Genomic DNA, 16,193 nt, shown 5'->3' with positions numbered 1-16,193 from the left:
TTATCAATAGACGATTTTTTTTAATAGCCATTAGAAGCTACAAGAAATATCATTATTTCAATTCCTTAATCTAGATCAGGGGTGGTTCTGAGCATGTGTAGGGTGGTCGATCGTATAGGGCCCCTAAGTGAAACAATTATAAGAGGGCCCCATTTTTTGAAATTTACTTATACAAACTAAAGAGATAGCTTGTTAATTAATAATCTATTCTTCAATATTATCATAAAATTTATAATTAAGTAAAAAAAATTTCCTTAAAGAAATGATTTTAGGACCCAATTTAACAAAATTGCACTGAGACATTTCCGGTATTAGCATTTATAGCGCTGCCTCTGATCTAGACGATAACTTTCTACTCTACTTAGTTTTGAATGATATTGTTCATGTTATAGACCATGTGCATCTTTATTTGAGATGGCCACCTCACGTTGTGCTAAGAAAGTCAGCTAATAGATAGTCTAGATACGCTCCACTCTTCACGACTAAGATTGGTGCCTTATATACCTTGGTTGTTCGGAAAGGAGTGGCTAGGAACCTATATACATTCTTTAGTTGGCCCAAGGATGACTCAGGGAGCATCTTCGTCACTATTCTGCCACGGTGGGATTGATGATATATTGGGGGTCGATTCTCATTATCCCCAACTTCATGATTGGACATCATTTAGGTTGTATACACGATATATCCTTATTGTTATACTAATGATTCTCAATTATGTGTCTAAATGACTGAGGTTTCCTTGTGCGTTGAGGATTCAGATACTCTTATCACCCTACCTAGCGAGGATTGTAACTTGTGAAGCTAGTAAATGTCCAAAATCAAAATACCATTGCTAAACACCAATATGGGTTATGACTCTTATGAGCATATGACAATAGAATCATTATTCTACAAGAAGTTAATTGTGAATCATCATTGATTACATTTTTTAAAAATCATCGATGATTTTTGGTAAAATGTTGAATACAAGTAGCTACTCGTACTTGATTGTTAAATGACATATACAGACATTGGCATGAACATCATAGCAGAATGAAAGTGCCAAGGACCTCACTGGCTTTCTTCCATAACTTCTACATTTCCATGCATCGAATTTTGTAACTTCATAGTTCAGTCTCATAAACTCACAAACCATTTTTTATTGAAAGAAAACTCCAACCTCAAAATACATTTTATTTTTCAGGGAAGCGGCTAACACTTGGTATCCTATGACCCTATGTTTAGATAACCAAGTAAGTGACCACCCAAGGGAAGGGTGAAGTGAGGCTGGGACTTAGCCATGTAAGTCGGGATGAGCACCAGCTAAGCTACATGTCGTCCTCAGTTATTACAACATAGTGACACATTCTAAACTGTACAATAAGAAAAAATAAGGCCAATTGTCAGTAATGTTACAGGTATCATATGGATACAACAGATGGTGCAGACATAAATCTACCTTCAAGTTCAAAGATCACTGTGATCAACAATATGTCAATATTATCAAGATAAAATGGTGTGACCAGAGACATCATCATAAACTGTCAAGCCGAAGAGGCCCATTTCCGTCAGCCTCACCACTCTCATTTTGAAGAACGTTGCCTGAATCATCCAACCACTCTTCTAGTCTGGCTTCCCTATCAGCCTTGAACTCATCATATTCTATTGCTTCGGGCAATATAAGTTGAGATTTTCCATCTATGGATAAATTACCGCCTTCAACTACCTCATTTTCAACCTGACTAGATATAGGCAAATCATCACTTTCCCCCACCTGAGTGGAACTATTGCTTCCAGAAGGTAATGGCTCCTTCACATCGAGTTGTGTACCTTGTGCCCACTTCAAGTTAACTGCCTTTTCCTTAGCAGACTGGAACACGCTTGAAAAGTAACTTCCTGATTTCACAACATCATTCTGGTCACTAATAGCAGAGCGCGCCCATGCTGAGCCCCAGGAACCGGCCGTACCAGCCTGATAACTTGAATTGCGTGGTTGGATAACACCTCTAACTGGTTGTTTGGTTGACATTATGGTCAGAGATGTCTTAATATCTCGAATCATTGCATCAATAACAGGGGAACCACATTTTTTCATCGTCCTTGTCATAGCTACAGAATCCTCCAAATCTTCAGTGTGTAAACTCACTTCATGCGACTTCTCCAAGATGTTATTCTTGAGCCTGATGATGTTAGGCACTGCACTCTGAGCATGCTGCTGGATGTAATAGAGTCCTACAGAAGGTTCGTTTGCCACGTACTTAATCATATCTCCCAAGTTCTCATTTATCTCAACAAAGCCATCAGCAGGAGAGAGTTCACACATTTACTATAAGTACACAAATTGGAAAAGTTAACAGTATGCCAACTCAAAAGCAAATCTATATATAATGAATAGGGAAATTTTGATATACTGTATATATACTTCCAGAAGACCATAAATGGAAAGAAATTTAGGAGAAAAGATACGGAGAATGAAAGATCAGAAGTTTCACAACCTATGCGATGTACAAAATCTTTTCTCTGACTCCTGGGCTTTCTATGAGTTACAAGTAGTAGCTGACATAAATATCACATAGCTTATCTGACAGCTACTGATTGTACAATTGAAGGTCTCAAAGAGATTGACCATTCTACAGACAAACAACCTTCTCTTCTTAAATACAGATCAGTAGCACTACCTTGAGAAATGGCATTCCTAACTTTAGATCTAATACTATAAAATAAGTTTTTATTCCTCACATATACCAGCCTAATGATATTGCATTTTCAGCTGAATGAACACAAATTTGAGTATTCAACTTCAACTAGGATCAAGTTGGACTGTTAAGAGTCCATAATAATATTGGAGGACGAGAAAATAATCCAGAGTAACAAGGAAAGGACCTGCTCCAGTTCCAATTTACAATAATTCTAGGAGCAATATAGGTCCCTTATGTTCTCCCAAAGCATCAGTTTAGAATGCCAATGCAACTATAAGGTCATCTCCAGCGAGGCCAAGATGTATGGGACCTTATTCCTAGCCAATCAAACAAAGAAGTGAGCTGCTCATCAACATTGAACTTTATGTCACAGCAGCAACTCATAAGAAGAGAATATTCATGGGATGTACACCATATAAAAGGTAGGGGAAGATCAAAATAAAGCATCATCTTTTGAGTATGCAGACAGACTGGATGATAGAATATCAGCACAGCCCTTCCTGTATCCATTACTTAAAGTTATTCTAATTGACAAGGTAGTCCCCGTATTTTGTATCTTTATGAGAAAAAGCATTTAAATCTGCACTAAAATAGCTTACTTCAATAAACTTAATCACACGCAACAATGACCAACTGTTGCAGCAAGGCTTTGTCAAAACCAAGGGGTTTCCGACGGTATGCTATAACTATATCCATGTCCAATTATTCTTCACCAAGGAAATCAAGGAATACCAACATAACTGAGTTCAAGCTCTCTTATACGGTAAAATCCATTGTCAAATCATGAATTGAAAGCATAGCATGACACAATTCCCACCCTTATTTACTTAACTACACTTCATGTTCCAAAATCTGTTTTGACAGCATATAAACTTCCCATAAACTACAAAACTCTACAATTAACTACAGTAGAATATTACAGAGATCAAGAGGCCTCCAGGAGCTTGAAGGACATCAAAATTCTTTTCCAACAAAGCATAACTCCTATTAAATTATAAGCATGACCTTTCCAACATCTCTATAATTAAGCCTATAATATAAATCGGGTACAAAAGCACACAACAGCAAACAAGCTCCAATACTCAAACCTTCCCAAGATTCACTTGTTCAATAACAAAATAGACATACATACCCATAGTCTGAAAGTTCCATGTTAGTTCTACTCCAACCACAAAAAGTAAAAATCTCAAAACCTAGCTGCCACAACAAGTCCATCTCCAATCCTACCATTAGACATATTACAACCCTGCATCTTTTCCCCCAACCAAAGCAACTTCTTCAATCAATCTTTTCCCTACCCCTCTATCCCTGCATCCATCAACTCGCCTCGCACCTGCACTCAATACCTCCGTTATCTACTATAATCACAATCGATTTCTCGTTCATTGACTTACTCCCTCCTCTCCCCAAAGGACAAAAAGGCAGTGCCTTTAAGCATTGTCCAAATCCAAATTGCATAAACCTAAACCCCTCCAGGTTTATATCATTAATCAAACACTCAATTCCCATAACAATAATGCTGCCAATTGCACATAATTATCAACCCCATGCAATACAACAAACAAAGTACATTACCAAATTTTCTTTCTTGACAAATTCAGAAAATTCTTCAAATGTCAAACACTGATAAAAAATGTGCATGAAAACGTAAATTAAACACAAAAACTTGGTGATTGAGTTCGATGAAAACGAGAAAAAATCATAACCCAATTCCAGTTTCTGAATAATATTTAAATTAAAGTATTCAAGAAAGAATTGAAATTGGTACCTAAGATGGTCAATTCCACACCCGGAAGATGATTTGTATTGCTTGAAGCAGATCCACAAACACCATATAACTGAGCATTACCTGAATTAGATAAATTGAAGGTTCAAATTAGGGATTTGTTGGATATAAGAAGTAAAGTGGATAAGAAATTGTGTTTTATTTATGCCTGAATTGATGAAATTCTGGGTTGTAGTTGTGATCAAATAGGTTTGTTGGGGATTTTCAGATTGAGGAAATTTTGACAAGATTGATAATATGAGACAATGGTAGAATTAGACTCCAGTGGGACAATTGTTGTTTGGTGGAAAAGGGATGATGGATTGAGACATTTGAGAGTTCTAACCTTACTTTAGCGGGGGCGGGCAGGCGGGCAAGGCCAATTGTTATGGATACGGGTATAAGTATGGGTACGGATACGGATACGGATATTGATGTAGTTTGTAGATATAGTACATAAAGAATATATACGATCCATATGAATACTAATATGGATATGGATTTTTATCTTATTTTTTTTATTTTTTGGTGCTAAATATGGATATGAGTTAGTAGCCTTAAAAGATGACACAGTAATTAATCCCCCTTTGATTATACTAGAATACTACATACTTGGTGGAATGTGTGTGACGTGCGAGTTCTTGTGTTACCATGTATATGTGTTAGCATGCTTGGTGGAGTTGGTGGGAAACTTACCTTGTGACTTGGAGGTCACAAGTTTGAACCCCACCAACTACAAATGCTTGGGAGCAGTACCTTCCCCCTCTATTCTCAAGCGATGACCTGCGGAGCTGGCTTGACTTAACTTGTGAGAGGTGTTGGATTAGTAGGGTCCTTACCTTACTTTAGGTCTTGTGTTAGTATAATTAAGAGAGTTAAGCCCTCTCCTTGTTTTAATTGTGGTCTTGAGTCAGTTGGGAGCTAACCTCCTTTTTAGACCGTTGTTAAAAAAAAATTAAAATTTTTTTTTAAAAATTTAAAAAAAAAAAAAAAAAAAAAAAACAGCTTAACAAGATACGGAATAAGTATAATAACACATGTTAATGCAGAACTATAATATAGTAACGAAGAAAAATTTTAAATTTTCATCCAAGCAAATTGACATGAATACGTTATAGTTCATAAGACATTGTTTGGGTAGGAAGATGAAAATTAAACTATAGACAAAATTTTAGTTAGTTGATGATGGTGTATTCTTGCAACTATCTCCTCACTTATGCAAGCACGTGAACCATAACCTTCAGTTTTGTTTCTCTTTAGCCTTGTTTTCCTTTAACAAATATGTAATAATCTCTAAAATACTACAGAGTATAAAATTTATAATGAGACAAAAGACTTAATTATGTAAGAAGATATTGGTACGATACAACTATACATTTTAAATTAGATGACGTGAGTCCTCACTTGATATATGTGTAGATTCTTTTTTTTTTCTTTTTGCTACCTCACTTGAACATATATGTATTATGTTGGTGTGTGATGTATGCACGACATGATGTCACACATATGTCATGCAAATTTAGTGTGAGGCACTAAAGATCCTCATCGATTTAAAGCATCATTCTTGATGCTCGTGGATGAATAAGTGTGAGCATAGTGATTTTATAATAATTTGTAATAAGTAAATCGAAGTTACAATGATTTATTCAAGAAGTGGGTCAACTTAAAGCATCCTTACCAATAATAAGAAAGAGGGAATGACCAAAGGACAAAAATCACGATGATAGAGTTGAGGGTGAGAGATCCTTTTGTCGCCATTAAGTTCGCGACTTGATTTGCTTTCCATAAAACTGTGAGAAAACGTAAAAAATAGAATCTATATTTATTAAATCAAAGTTGATATTAGTATCAAGATTGAGATCTCTTTGTAAGAAAAAAAAAAATTGAGATTTCTAAAAGAACATGTCATCAAATCCGCTACTTGATTTACTTTTCAAAAATTAGTGAGAAAACATGCCACTATTCCAAAGAATCTAGATTTATCAAATCAAAGCTCATATTAGTTTCATGATTGTAATCTCCCATAAAAAATGTGAGTATTTTAATCCGATTCACAATATTGATCACATAGTAACATCTTATGTATTATTCTTATAACATTCTCCATTCATGAGATGAAATACAAAGGTACATCTTGACGATTTTGTGTATTTTATAAAACTTTGTTGTGATACACGATGAAAAATTCGAAAAAGGAAGCCTAGGTAAATAGTTATCACCTGAGTTAATGTCAGTTACCGACTTAAAAAAAACAAAAAAATCTGAAAAACGTGTGAAGTCTTCTTAGTCAACTGGAATATCTTTATTTAATCCCACAAAAACACAACATGTTTCTGTTTTGTTTATTTTAACAGATACCGTTAATAACCCCTAAAGCAATCTCCATCATCTTCTTGCAGCTTCAGGTCTCTCTATCTCTCTCAATATGTTTTTGTTTAGTTTATTTATTTACTTTAATGTGTTTGTTTTTATTTATATTTGTCAAGTAATTCATTTGAATTATATGTGTCAATGTTTTTTTTATATAAAGATGCAATTTTTTTCCCTTAAATTTGGTTTATGTTGTCGATTTCTAGGTTTCTATGATTTTTGGCTCGATTTTCTCGCTTTTATCATGAATTGTTGCTGAATTTTGTGTTTATATTATAAATCATGATGAATTCTGGTCGAATTTTGGGTGTTGGGTGAATTAGGGTTTCGTAGAAATAATTTTCTGTCGTTTTTCTGGTTGTAGGACGATTAGGGTTTCAATTTTTCATGTTGTCTGTAACTCTGTAAGATTGGATTTTCTTTTTTATTCATTAGGGAAATCATGGACGAGTATATTGAGATAATTAAAATTGGACGAAGAGTAGGAGTAGTGAAGTTTGTTTTTGGGAAGTTTTGTCTTAGTCGATTCGCCGTAAATTAATCTGTTATAGAGAAAACTATGGAATTGTAAAATCAGAGATATTTGTCGAATTTCGTTTGGTTTTATGTAGCTTTCCGTTGAATTTCCTTAGATAATGATGGGATATATTGGAGAGTTGATCTAAAATAAGAAGAAAATTTGAATACACTTTTGCAGTTGTTTTTTGTTTTTTATAAACTACGGAGTAGATGCTGATTTCATTAATATACAACCAAACGAATGATAAGTACTGGTTCCATAATTTACCTTTCTGTAGGTATCCTTAGATTTGCATAGATTTCCTTGGATGAATTGGAGCAGTAACCCTTAGAGTAATTAACTTTATGTCGAGTCTGTAGGGTCTTTTGCTACTTGAAGTTATATTACGGAGTATAGCTGTAGTAGATGATGTAATTTCTTCTGATTATTTTTTACTTTCAAAATTGTGCAGCTATCTTGTTAGTGGAAAGCTCTTGGTCAATTAAGCTGTTACTTTAGAGGCGTCTTTCCTATAGATTTGTGGTGGGAGGAGCCTCTTTAAGTGAAAATGCCAGTGAATCCTTCTCAGAATGGCAATAATGCCACTTGTAAAGATTTTACTGCTGACGTTCATCTGGGTACGCGAGGCTGGTACTTCACCAAAGATGAAATAGACAACCGTTCACCGTCTAGGAAGGACGGGGTTGACAGGGCTAGGGAATCTTCGCTGCGGAAATTATACTGTTCATTTATTAAAGATCTTGGCATGAAGCTTTGAGTGTAAGTTCATCTGTTGCATACATTTTTACAGTTTATAAAGTTTAGTTGCCCAATTTAGGGACATCTTTTGGATAATTATATTCAACTTCCAAGGATTGTTAATTAAGGCTCTGCCTAAAGGGGGTAATGGCAAATTGAAATTCGGTGTTTGTATTCTTAGTTAGGTTTTAATTAGAATTTAAGATCAAGTTCTATATTGTATACTCTTCATCTAAGTGTGATATAATACATTTCAGGAGCCCAGTCACTACGGCAACTGCAACAATGTTCTGTCATCGATTTTATATGCGCCAATCTCATGCTAAGAATGATTGGCAGGTAATGTTGCAATCCTGATTTGACCTGTTTGTTTTTAATATAGGAAATGCAGCTGTAAATTAAAATTTGTAAAGGGTTCTTGTTTGTCTTATTGTAATATGTAGTATTTATTCAGTAACATAGTAGATAGTAATAGTGGAGGATAATTTACCAAGAAATACTACCTCATCCCTTCCTTTTTTATTTTTTTAATACTCCCTCTTCTGTGTTCCTCTCTTCTTCTTTCAAGCTCTTTTGCTTATTTATTGCGTTGTCTCTGTATGATCTATGCTTCAAATATTTCAAAAGGAGACCATGATAACAATATACTTGTATCTTTTAGAAGTATCTACAAAAGCTACATGCAGCATTTTTACTTCCTGCTTATGTTTCATCCCTGCTGGATAAAAATATGTCTCATTTGTTTTTATATTGCGACCTCATGAATCCACAAGGCCACAACATTATTCTATAATATCTTTAAAAGAGATATTAGTAGTGTCTCTTTCGATCGATTATGTAAAGGAAAATTTGGCACATTTATGATATCCACACTTTAGTATTTTCTAATAAGGTACGTTAATGTCCTGGCTTGTGATATTTTGATAGTTAAACCTGACTGTTTGCTCTTTTACCCCCCACTTTGCACCTTATATTGTGGCAGATATGAAACCTTTTGTGACTTAAAAAAATGATTTTAGAAGTGTTTTCTAGAATCTCTTTGAAACTGGTTTCTAGTCTTTAGTATGAGTTTTATACAATTGTATTGTCAGGTTGTACCTATATTCATCTTGGAATAATCTAAAGGGTCCTTTTACTTAGAGTTCCTGGAGTTGTTTTCATCATTTCCTCTCCCCCTCCACCCTCTTTTAAATAAGGGGATGTAGCTCATTTGGTAGAGCGCTTGCTTATCATGCGAGAGGTATGGGGATCAATACCCCGCATCCCATAAATTCATAGTGTTTACTACCTTGTCCGTAGATTTTAATATCCCTTAAAATCTAACCAAACTTTTTTCCCAGTTGATGGTCAAAGTTGCAAAAAATGCAATCAATGACCTAAAGAACCCATCTTCATTCATTAAAAAAATTAATTTTCTACATGAGGAGGTTTTACCGTTTTAGTCACAAGGAGTTGAGTAGTTAAGGCTGAAGCAGCTGCAGATGATATTAAGAAAAAACTTCTTTTTCTTCAAATTCTTCTCATCAATAAGGCTTCTTTCTTAATCAATTGCTATAATCTATATGTACTTGACTCCTTTTCGAATTTGTCTAATAATTGTATTTCTACAAAAACGGTCATTTATCATGTGAAAGTCATATCTAATAAGGCAAGTGAGCAAAAAGCATAGAAAATTTTAATGGTATAGGGAGTAGGGACTGTCAATTGCAGTTGGAGATTGTAGTGTTCAAAAGACTTTTGCCACACTACTGTTCCTAGTGGGTGATCTGTCCTCACAAATGTGATGGTACATATGCAGACAGTTGCAACTGCTTGCATGTTTCTTGCTTCCAAAGTGGAGGACAACCTACGTCCGTTGAGGGATGTTGTCTTGGTGGCGTATGAATTAGTCTATAAATGGGATCCTTCCGCTTCTGAGAGAATCAAACGACGGGTATGTTGGTCCTTTCGTGTCCATAAATTGACTACGATAGTTATTTTTCTATGTGTTGCAGAATTTGAAATCTGTCTTGTTTTCATCTTGTAGGAAGTTTATTATAAGCAGAAGGAGCTAATTCTAGTTGCTGAGAATCTTTTGCTAGTGACAATCGACTTTGATATGGCAATTCAACACCCATTTAGCCCACTTGTTGGTGCTTTAAAGAGGCTAAAGATCTCAAACAATGAAGTTGCAAAAGCAGCTTGGAATCTTGTGAATGAATGGTAATAATTTCCCTTTTTGATAACTCATCTGTGCTCACCATTGGGCTAAAATTGGTATCTGTATCTCAATGTTTCTCAAATAATCTGGGACTTTGGTTTGTAGGCTTAGAACGACGTTATGCTTGCAGTATAAACCACACTACATTGCTGCTGGATCCTTGTCAGTTGCAGCCAAGCTTATTAATTTCAAACTGCCAATGGTTGATGGAAAGGCTTGGTGGCTGCAGTTTGATGTGTCACCTAAGCAACTAGAAGGTGTGTGATTATTTGTTTGTCATCATTTCTATTTTTTTTCCCTGCTGTAGAAACAGTGAGTAGCCAGTGGAACTTTGGGAAAGGAATTCATCACCCAAATCTTAAAAATTTTGGATAAAATTGTTTTAGAGAACCTTGAGAAATTGGGAAAATATTTGGAATGCTGTGATTCTTAATTAATTGCCATTTCATTGCTAGAGATAGAAAGGTATGTGCATTTGGTAACAGAATGAGACAGCAGGATATTAAACGAAGATTGCAAAAATCGCGTGAGCACTTGAGCTTTTTATTTGCTTAGTCAGAACCCTATTGCCTTTTTCTTTCTTGCCTATGCTCTATACCTATAAATTGAATATGCTCCCAAGTTGCAACTAATTATGACAGAGGAGACCCTTTGCTCTTCTCTTCCCTTATTTTTCTATCCCCTCCAACAATTTCCAGCCAAATTATCTTTTTTCTCTCCTGTGGTTCCCTTCCCTGCCAGTCTTATTGCTATCTTTTCTCCTTCCTGACTTTACCATTCTGGACCCTCAAGGCCTCAACCATCCTTGGAGCCCTTTACTGCCATCATATTGACTTCTTTGTAATGTGGATGGCCTGAAGCTTGGCTTTTGATGAACCTTTCTATTCTTTGGTGATTAATCATTTCTCGAAGAAGCAAATTTAGGCAAAATATTGGCAGATCTCCTTCTCTTTCTACTAGGAGTTCGGAGAAAGTGATTGGGCTGACCGGAACTGTGACTGGCTTGCCAAATGCTTTGGAATATTCCATTCTTGTAGCAGCCACCACTTCAGATCCTGCCCCTCTTCAATTTCTGAACACAATTTTATCAAGAGGGGGAAAGATAGGTTGCATAATGGAACAGAGAGAACAAATTTGTTTTTAAGTGAAAGAGGACAGTTTGGTTGGAGATGATGTTTAAGTGACTCAGTAGCGGGTTTGGTTGTCCTGGGTCAGTAGTTTTTCCTTAGCAGTCTCCTCTCTTTGGGATTGGTGGTGGTGTATGTGGCTAGGAGGAGTAGGAACGATGGCTGATCTGAGGTTTTCTGTTGATGGAACCGATACTGTCCCTCCTGGGTTTCAGTGAACACCACATGGATTTTAGAGTGAAGGCCCACTGTTTTCTATAATAACATACCAAAACAAGGAATTAGGATGGAAACATTGTCTACTGCGAATCTATTCTTCCCAAGTCAACCAAAAGTCTTCCCTAAGTGTGCTTTTTTGTCTTCTATACATACTTACAAATAGCTACCTCATCTACTAAAATATGCACATATTCTTATATCAAGGGTCTTCCAATTAAACAACTAATGAGCAGGAAGTAGCTCCTCGGGCAGACCTGTATAGCAGTATTAACTTTCTCATTTCTTTTTGGTGATGTGTCCGTGCACATGCTAAAAGTTTTGTGTTTATTACTTTGTAGCTATTGGTGTTGTCTCAGTGCCCATGTTCAAACTATTATTGGCTTGAATCTGATGAAAACTAATTATTTATCTGAAGTTATTATATTTGGGAAACAAATGCTTTCAAAGTAGTAATGTCAGTTGCTAAATGGTATCAATGCAAAAAAATTTGATACTCAGGATTAGCAGTAAAAATTGGAAGCAATGCTTTGAGGGGAGAGGCTGTCATGGGAGGTTCTTGCTTCCCTATAAGATGCAAAACTAATGGAGTTTCTCTATGTTTCATTCATCTTCATTGAAGTTTGAGTACTGTTTTGTTGCTTTGCATTCTCTCAGAAGTTACGCAGCAAATGCTTCGGTATTTTAAGCACGATGAAAAACAAAAAGTACCAAAAGTGCCTACTGATGTGATCAAGCCATCTACTCTGAAAGCTGAAAACTCCACAAGTCAGAGTGCACAAAGCAGATTAACGGTTGAGTCAGGTCTTGAGGAGAAAGCTGCTCCAGTGGCTCGAGAGCAGAAACCTCAAACATACAAGTATGGGTTGAAGGGTATAGTTGAAAGCAACCATCTTCCAGTGAAGGTAGCATCAGAGCATCAGTCAAGTGACTGTAGTGGAGTTAGTAGTGTCATTGACTGTGAGACTGTTGATACAAGCTCCAAAACTGCTCGTGGGGATGATGCACTTGGAAACATTGATTTGGACCGCCTCAAAGGGGCATTTGAACGAACCCGGCGTGTAAAATGTGCTAAATATAAGGCTGTGGCAGTAACAGAAAGCGACCTGGATGGCGATCTCTTAATTGAGAGTGAACTGGAGAAAGGAGTAGAACTTGAGTATGTGGCCGCTTCCAAGAGACAGAAGGTGCTTCAAGAGTGAAGTAGAAGTTGATTTTTGTCTGAGGGGGAATTTGAATTGTCCAGCTCTCAGCCTCTCATTTTACAGGTATCAATTCATTAAAATTTTAAGGCTTCATTTGGGTGGTTTTAGTACCCTTGTCCAGAAACAGCAAATTGGCAAAGCTTTGTAAACTCGTTTTGTTCAGTTACGAGTATTGCAGGAATTCTGGGAAACCTTGATTGTAGAACTGATGTATACTAACAAATATGGATGTAAATATTTATCCATGGGTTATGCGCTTATGCCTGCTTTCAAGTCTGGCATTAAATTTTGATCATTTGTAATCATAAATAGTGCAAAACTTTCTATATATGAGTTAGAGCATTTTCCATCATAAAATATTTTGTTTGGGATATCATACAACTGTCTTGGTTTTTGTCTTCTGTTCTCCACCAATATATCTGTGTCTCCGACTTTGCGGAACATGAAGATCTATTTAAGATCATGCAATGTTTTTTTGGGTCCAAGGGATCCCAAGTTCCCCACTTACAAGCACCATTATCGTTTGGTAAGATTCGAGACTCGTATTTCTAGAATTTAAGGTAAGAGTCCTATCAAGTGAGTTAAGTTGGTAAATTGACAGATACTGATACGACATTATTTATATTTTCCTGTAGGCTGGGCAAACACCATACCAGCAGTCTAGCAGTCACTCAAGTACGAAGTATTATTTTGTAAGTTTGTACGTATATTTAACGGCAAATGTTACAGTGGATCTCAATAGAATTAAAATAAGAAAAAAAAATAAAAAAAAGTACAGAAAACAAGAAAATGCGCCTGAAACACTTCTGTCGGAAGCAGACTTCATGGAATGAATCTTGAGAGTTTGACAAAGTTGATGACCTAATGTACTAACTTCTAAGTTCTAACAGAATATTTGTCTCTATGTCGTACTTATATTTGTTTAGTAAATTAATTTACATGGGTTTAGCAACTATTCTCTGATCTCTACTCATATTTATTTTGTTTTTTTTGGATGTAGAGAGCCACAAAGGTAAATAAAATAGATGAACCTTGATCTCAACCTTTTAAAACTTTAATAATAAAATAATTGTCGGCCACATACATGTTGTTACTATATATCCGAGTAACTATTTCTCACTCTCAAAAGCAAAAAATTATCTCCTTATTATTATATGTCAGTTTAACCTCAAAAGTCATCAATATTAGATGGTCTAATCAAGAAATTAATTGATCACTACTCAATATTACACATCCACGTATAACAAGTACTATTTAATATACTTGTATGTTACATTGAGATGATTTTATTTTGGGCGCATATATAAATTATTAGACTGAAATGAAAATGTGTAAAATACAGCACAGGTGCAACTAGATGGATGGGTGACAATGGGGCTAACAATGAAGGGTAAAAGCAAAAAGGCGAGCATTTTAAAGCCAAAGTTGCCCATACCCCTCCTTGTCATGTTTCTCTATCCCACTTTCTACTCTCTGTTAACTTTTGTCCACTGATTTTATCTGTCTTATCTCACTAAGTTCACTACTTAACTGGTTAATCAACTCATTAACTGTACTTTTCCCTCTTATTAAAGGAATTTATATGTAGATTAAATTTTAACCTGTGAATTTAGAATTTTACAAACAAAAATGATCTGATCATCCAGTATATGTGCTAATTTGTGACAATTTAGAATTATGATACTAAGGCGTACCTATTATTATGATTAAGAATGATAATGTATGCGTGTTTGATTAGTGCGAAATGTCAACAAGGTAACAACAATAACAAATCCAAAGTCTCACTTCTAAATTAGACGTATGTTGATTAGTTGCATGAATCAAGATTTTAACTCTTACAATCATCCACAAAGATCATATATTTCATCTTCCTACAATAGCTTTTATTAATTGTTTCTTACTCTTGCTTGCTAACCTACGAAGGATTGTATTTTCCAACTTTGATTTTGAAGTTTCAAACCTCACTAGGAACAATTTTTTAGGGTGGCAAATGGTAATTATTCTCTTACCCTACCCTCGACCCTTTTTTATGTGTCTAGTCTACTGATTTGATCTGAGTCGGATTAACATATGCGAGGTTTCAATTCAGTAGGCAGTTCTGCTTACCTTTAGGAAAATTGAGAATAATGCTACTAACATACAAAAACATAATGCATCAAAATGATGGCCATCCATGTTGTAAGTTGCATTGTAACTATACACCTAGCTTTAAAATAGTGTTAAAGTAACAATCTTGCTAACGAATCAAGTCTTAGACAAGCCATAATTACCCTAAGCTTATATAATCATGATGGATTTAATAGTTAACTCCATTGAGCTACTAGCTATATTCATTACTCCTATAGTTTTTTTCATAACCGACCAAGCATAAGATGTGGTTATTATTATTATTATTATTATTATTATTATTATTATTATTATTATTATTATTATTATTATTATTATTATTATTATTATTATTATTATTATTATTATTATTATCTAATCCATCAAAAAGCACATTTTATAAATAATTCAAGTAGCTAGATATAATACACAATTAAGAGGTAATCAGAGCTTATAAACATGCTGGATTGAGAGTGAGAGAGTAGGGATATTAAATAGGGCAAGGCTGCCAATAGCCATCATTAGCTTAGCATTAAAGCCTTGGGATTGAAGGGAAGGTCAATTATGATGATGATAACCTAGCTAATTTGTAATCATCTTCCTGTTATTGCAGTCTGCCAAAAAGAATAACCCTTCTTAGTTCTTACACAATATTGATCCATGGATCTCCTAAACAAAGAATAAAACAAAAGAAACAAAGTTTGAGATTGATAGAAAGAAACAAGTAGCTATGGGTCAGCAAACTTGATACTCTCTCTGGCCGGAAATAATTGGTACATTTATCATTTTACTTCGTACATAATTTAGACAACCTACCTGAATAAATTTTTGGAAAAACAAAATAAAGAGAGAAACTATATTCTAATGATAAAAGTAACTACATGTGTGGATTAATTAAGGAAAATATTACTTTAATTTAAAAACTTTTTTTTGGTACTTTGGATACCTAAGATTAATCAAGTGCTTTCATTTATGTTGGTTTTTAAAATTTGATAGATGAGCTGAGCTTGAACCCCACAATTCTTGAAGCTCATTCAGTTCCTAAATGAGGTTGAGCACGAACATAAATATGTTCGTTCATAGCAGCTCATGAACAAGATATGTAGTTTATTTATGCTCATGAACAAGCTTGTTTAATAAAGCTACTGACTATTCACAGTAGTTAAGTTAATTAAACTATTCATTTAGTAAAATGCTAGACTATGCTTAGTACATAACTAGGGTTAATTTGTTTTTATGCTCGATTATAATTAGCATGCACAACTCGT

General features: G+C 35.1%; 2 protein-coding genes across 2 annotated transcripts; one reads left to right on the top strand and one right to left on the bottom strand.

Annotated features, from left to right (window-relative positions):
* Nucleotides 1-1,109: 1,109 nt before the first annotated feature.
* LOC110723264 lies at nt 1,110-5,267 on the bottom strand. The gene is made up of 2 exons (XM_021902608.1): nt 4,447-5,267; nt 1,110-2,305 (listed from the first exon to the last, which is right to left on the bottom strand). The coding sequence occupies exon 2, from the start codon at nt 2,300-2,302 to the stop codon at nt 1,514-1,516; it is 789 nt and encodes a 262-aa protein (XP_021758300.1). The 5' UTR covers nt 2,303-2,305; nt 4,447-5,267; the 3' UTR covers nt 1,110-1,513.
* Nucleotides 5,268-6,527: 1,260 nt separating this feature from the next.
* Nucleotides 6,528-13,213, top strand: LOC110723263 (cyclin-T1-3-like). Its single transcript, XM_021902607.1, has 7 exons — nt 6,528-6,848; nt 7,785-8,092; nt 8,329-8,410; nt 9,870-10,004; nt 10,098-10,273; nt 10,377-10,528; nt 12,272-13,213. Exons 3-7 carry the CDS (start codon nt 8,357-8,359, stop codon nt 12,814-12,816), a joined length of 1,062 nt encoding a protein of 353 aa, XP_021758299.1. The 5' UTR covers nt 6,528-6,848; nt 7,785-8,092; nt 8,329-8,356; the 3' UTR covers nt 12,817-13,213.
* Nucleotides 13,214-16,193: the final 2,980 nt, after the last annotated feature.

Source organism: Chenopodium quinoa, unplaced genomic scaffold (assembly GCF_001683475.1).
Source record: "Chenopodium quinoa cultivar QQ74 unplaced genomic scaffold, ASM168347v1, whole genome shotgun sequence".
In the NCBI taxonomy this organism is placed as follows: Eukaryota; Viridiplantae; Streptophyta; class Magnoliopsida; order Caryophyllales; family Amaranthaceae; genus Chenopodium; species Chenopodium quinoa.
Note: the sequence above shows the minus strand (reverse complement) of the source record. Positions and strands in the feature narration are given on the sequence as shown.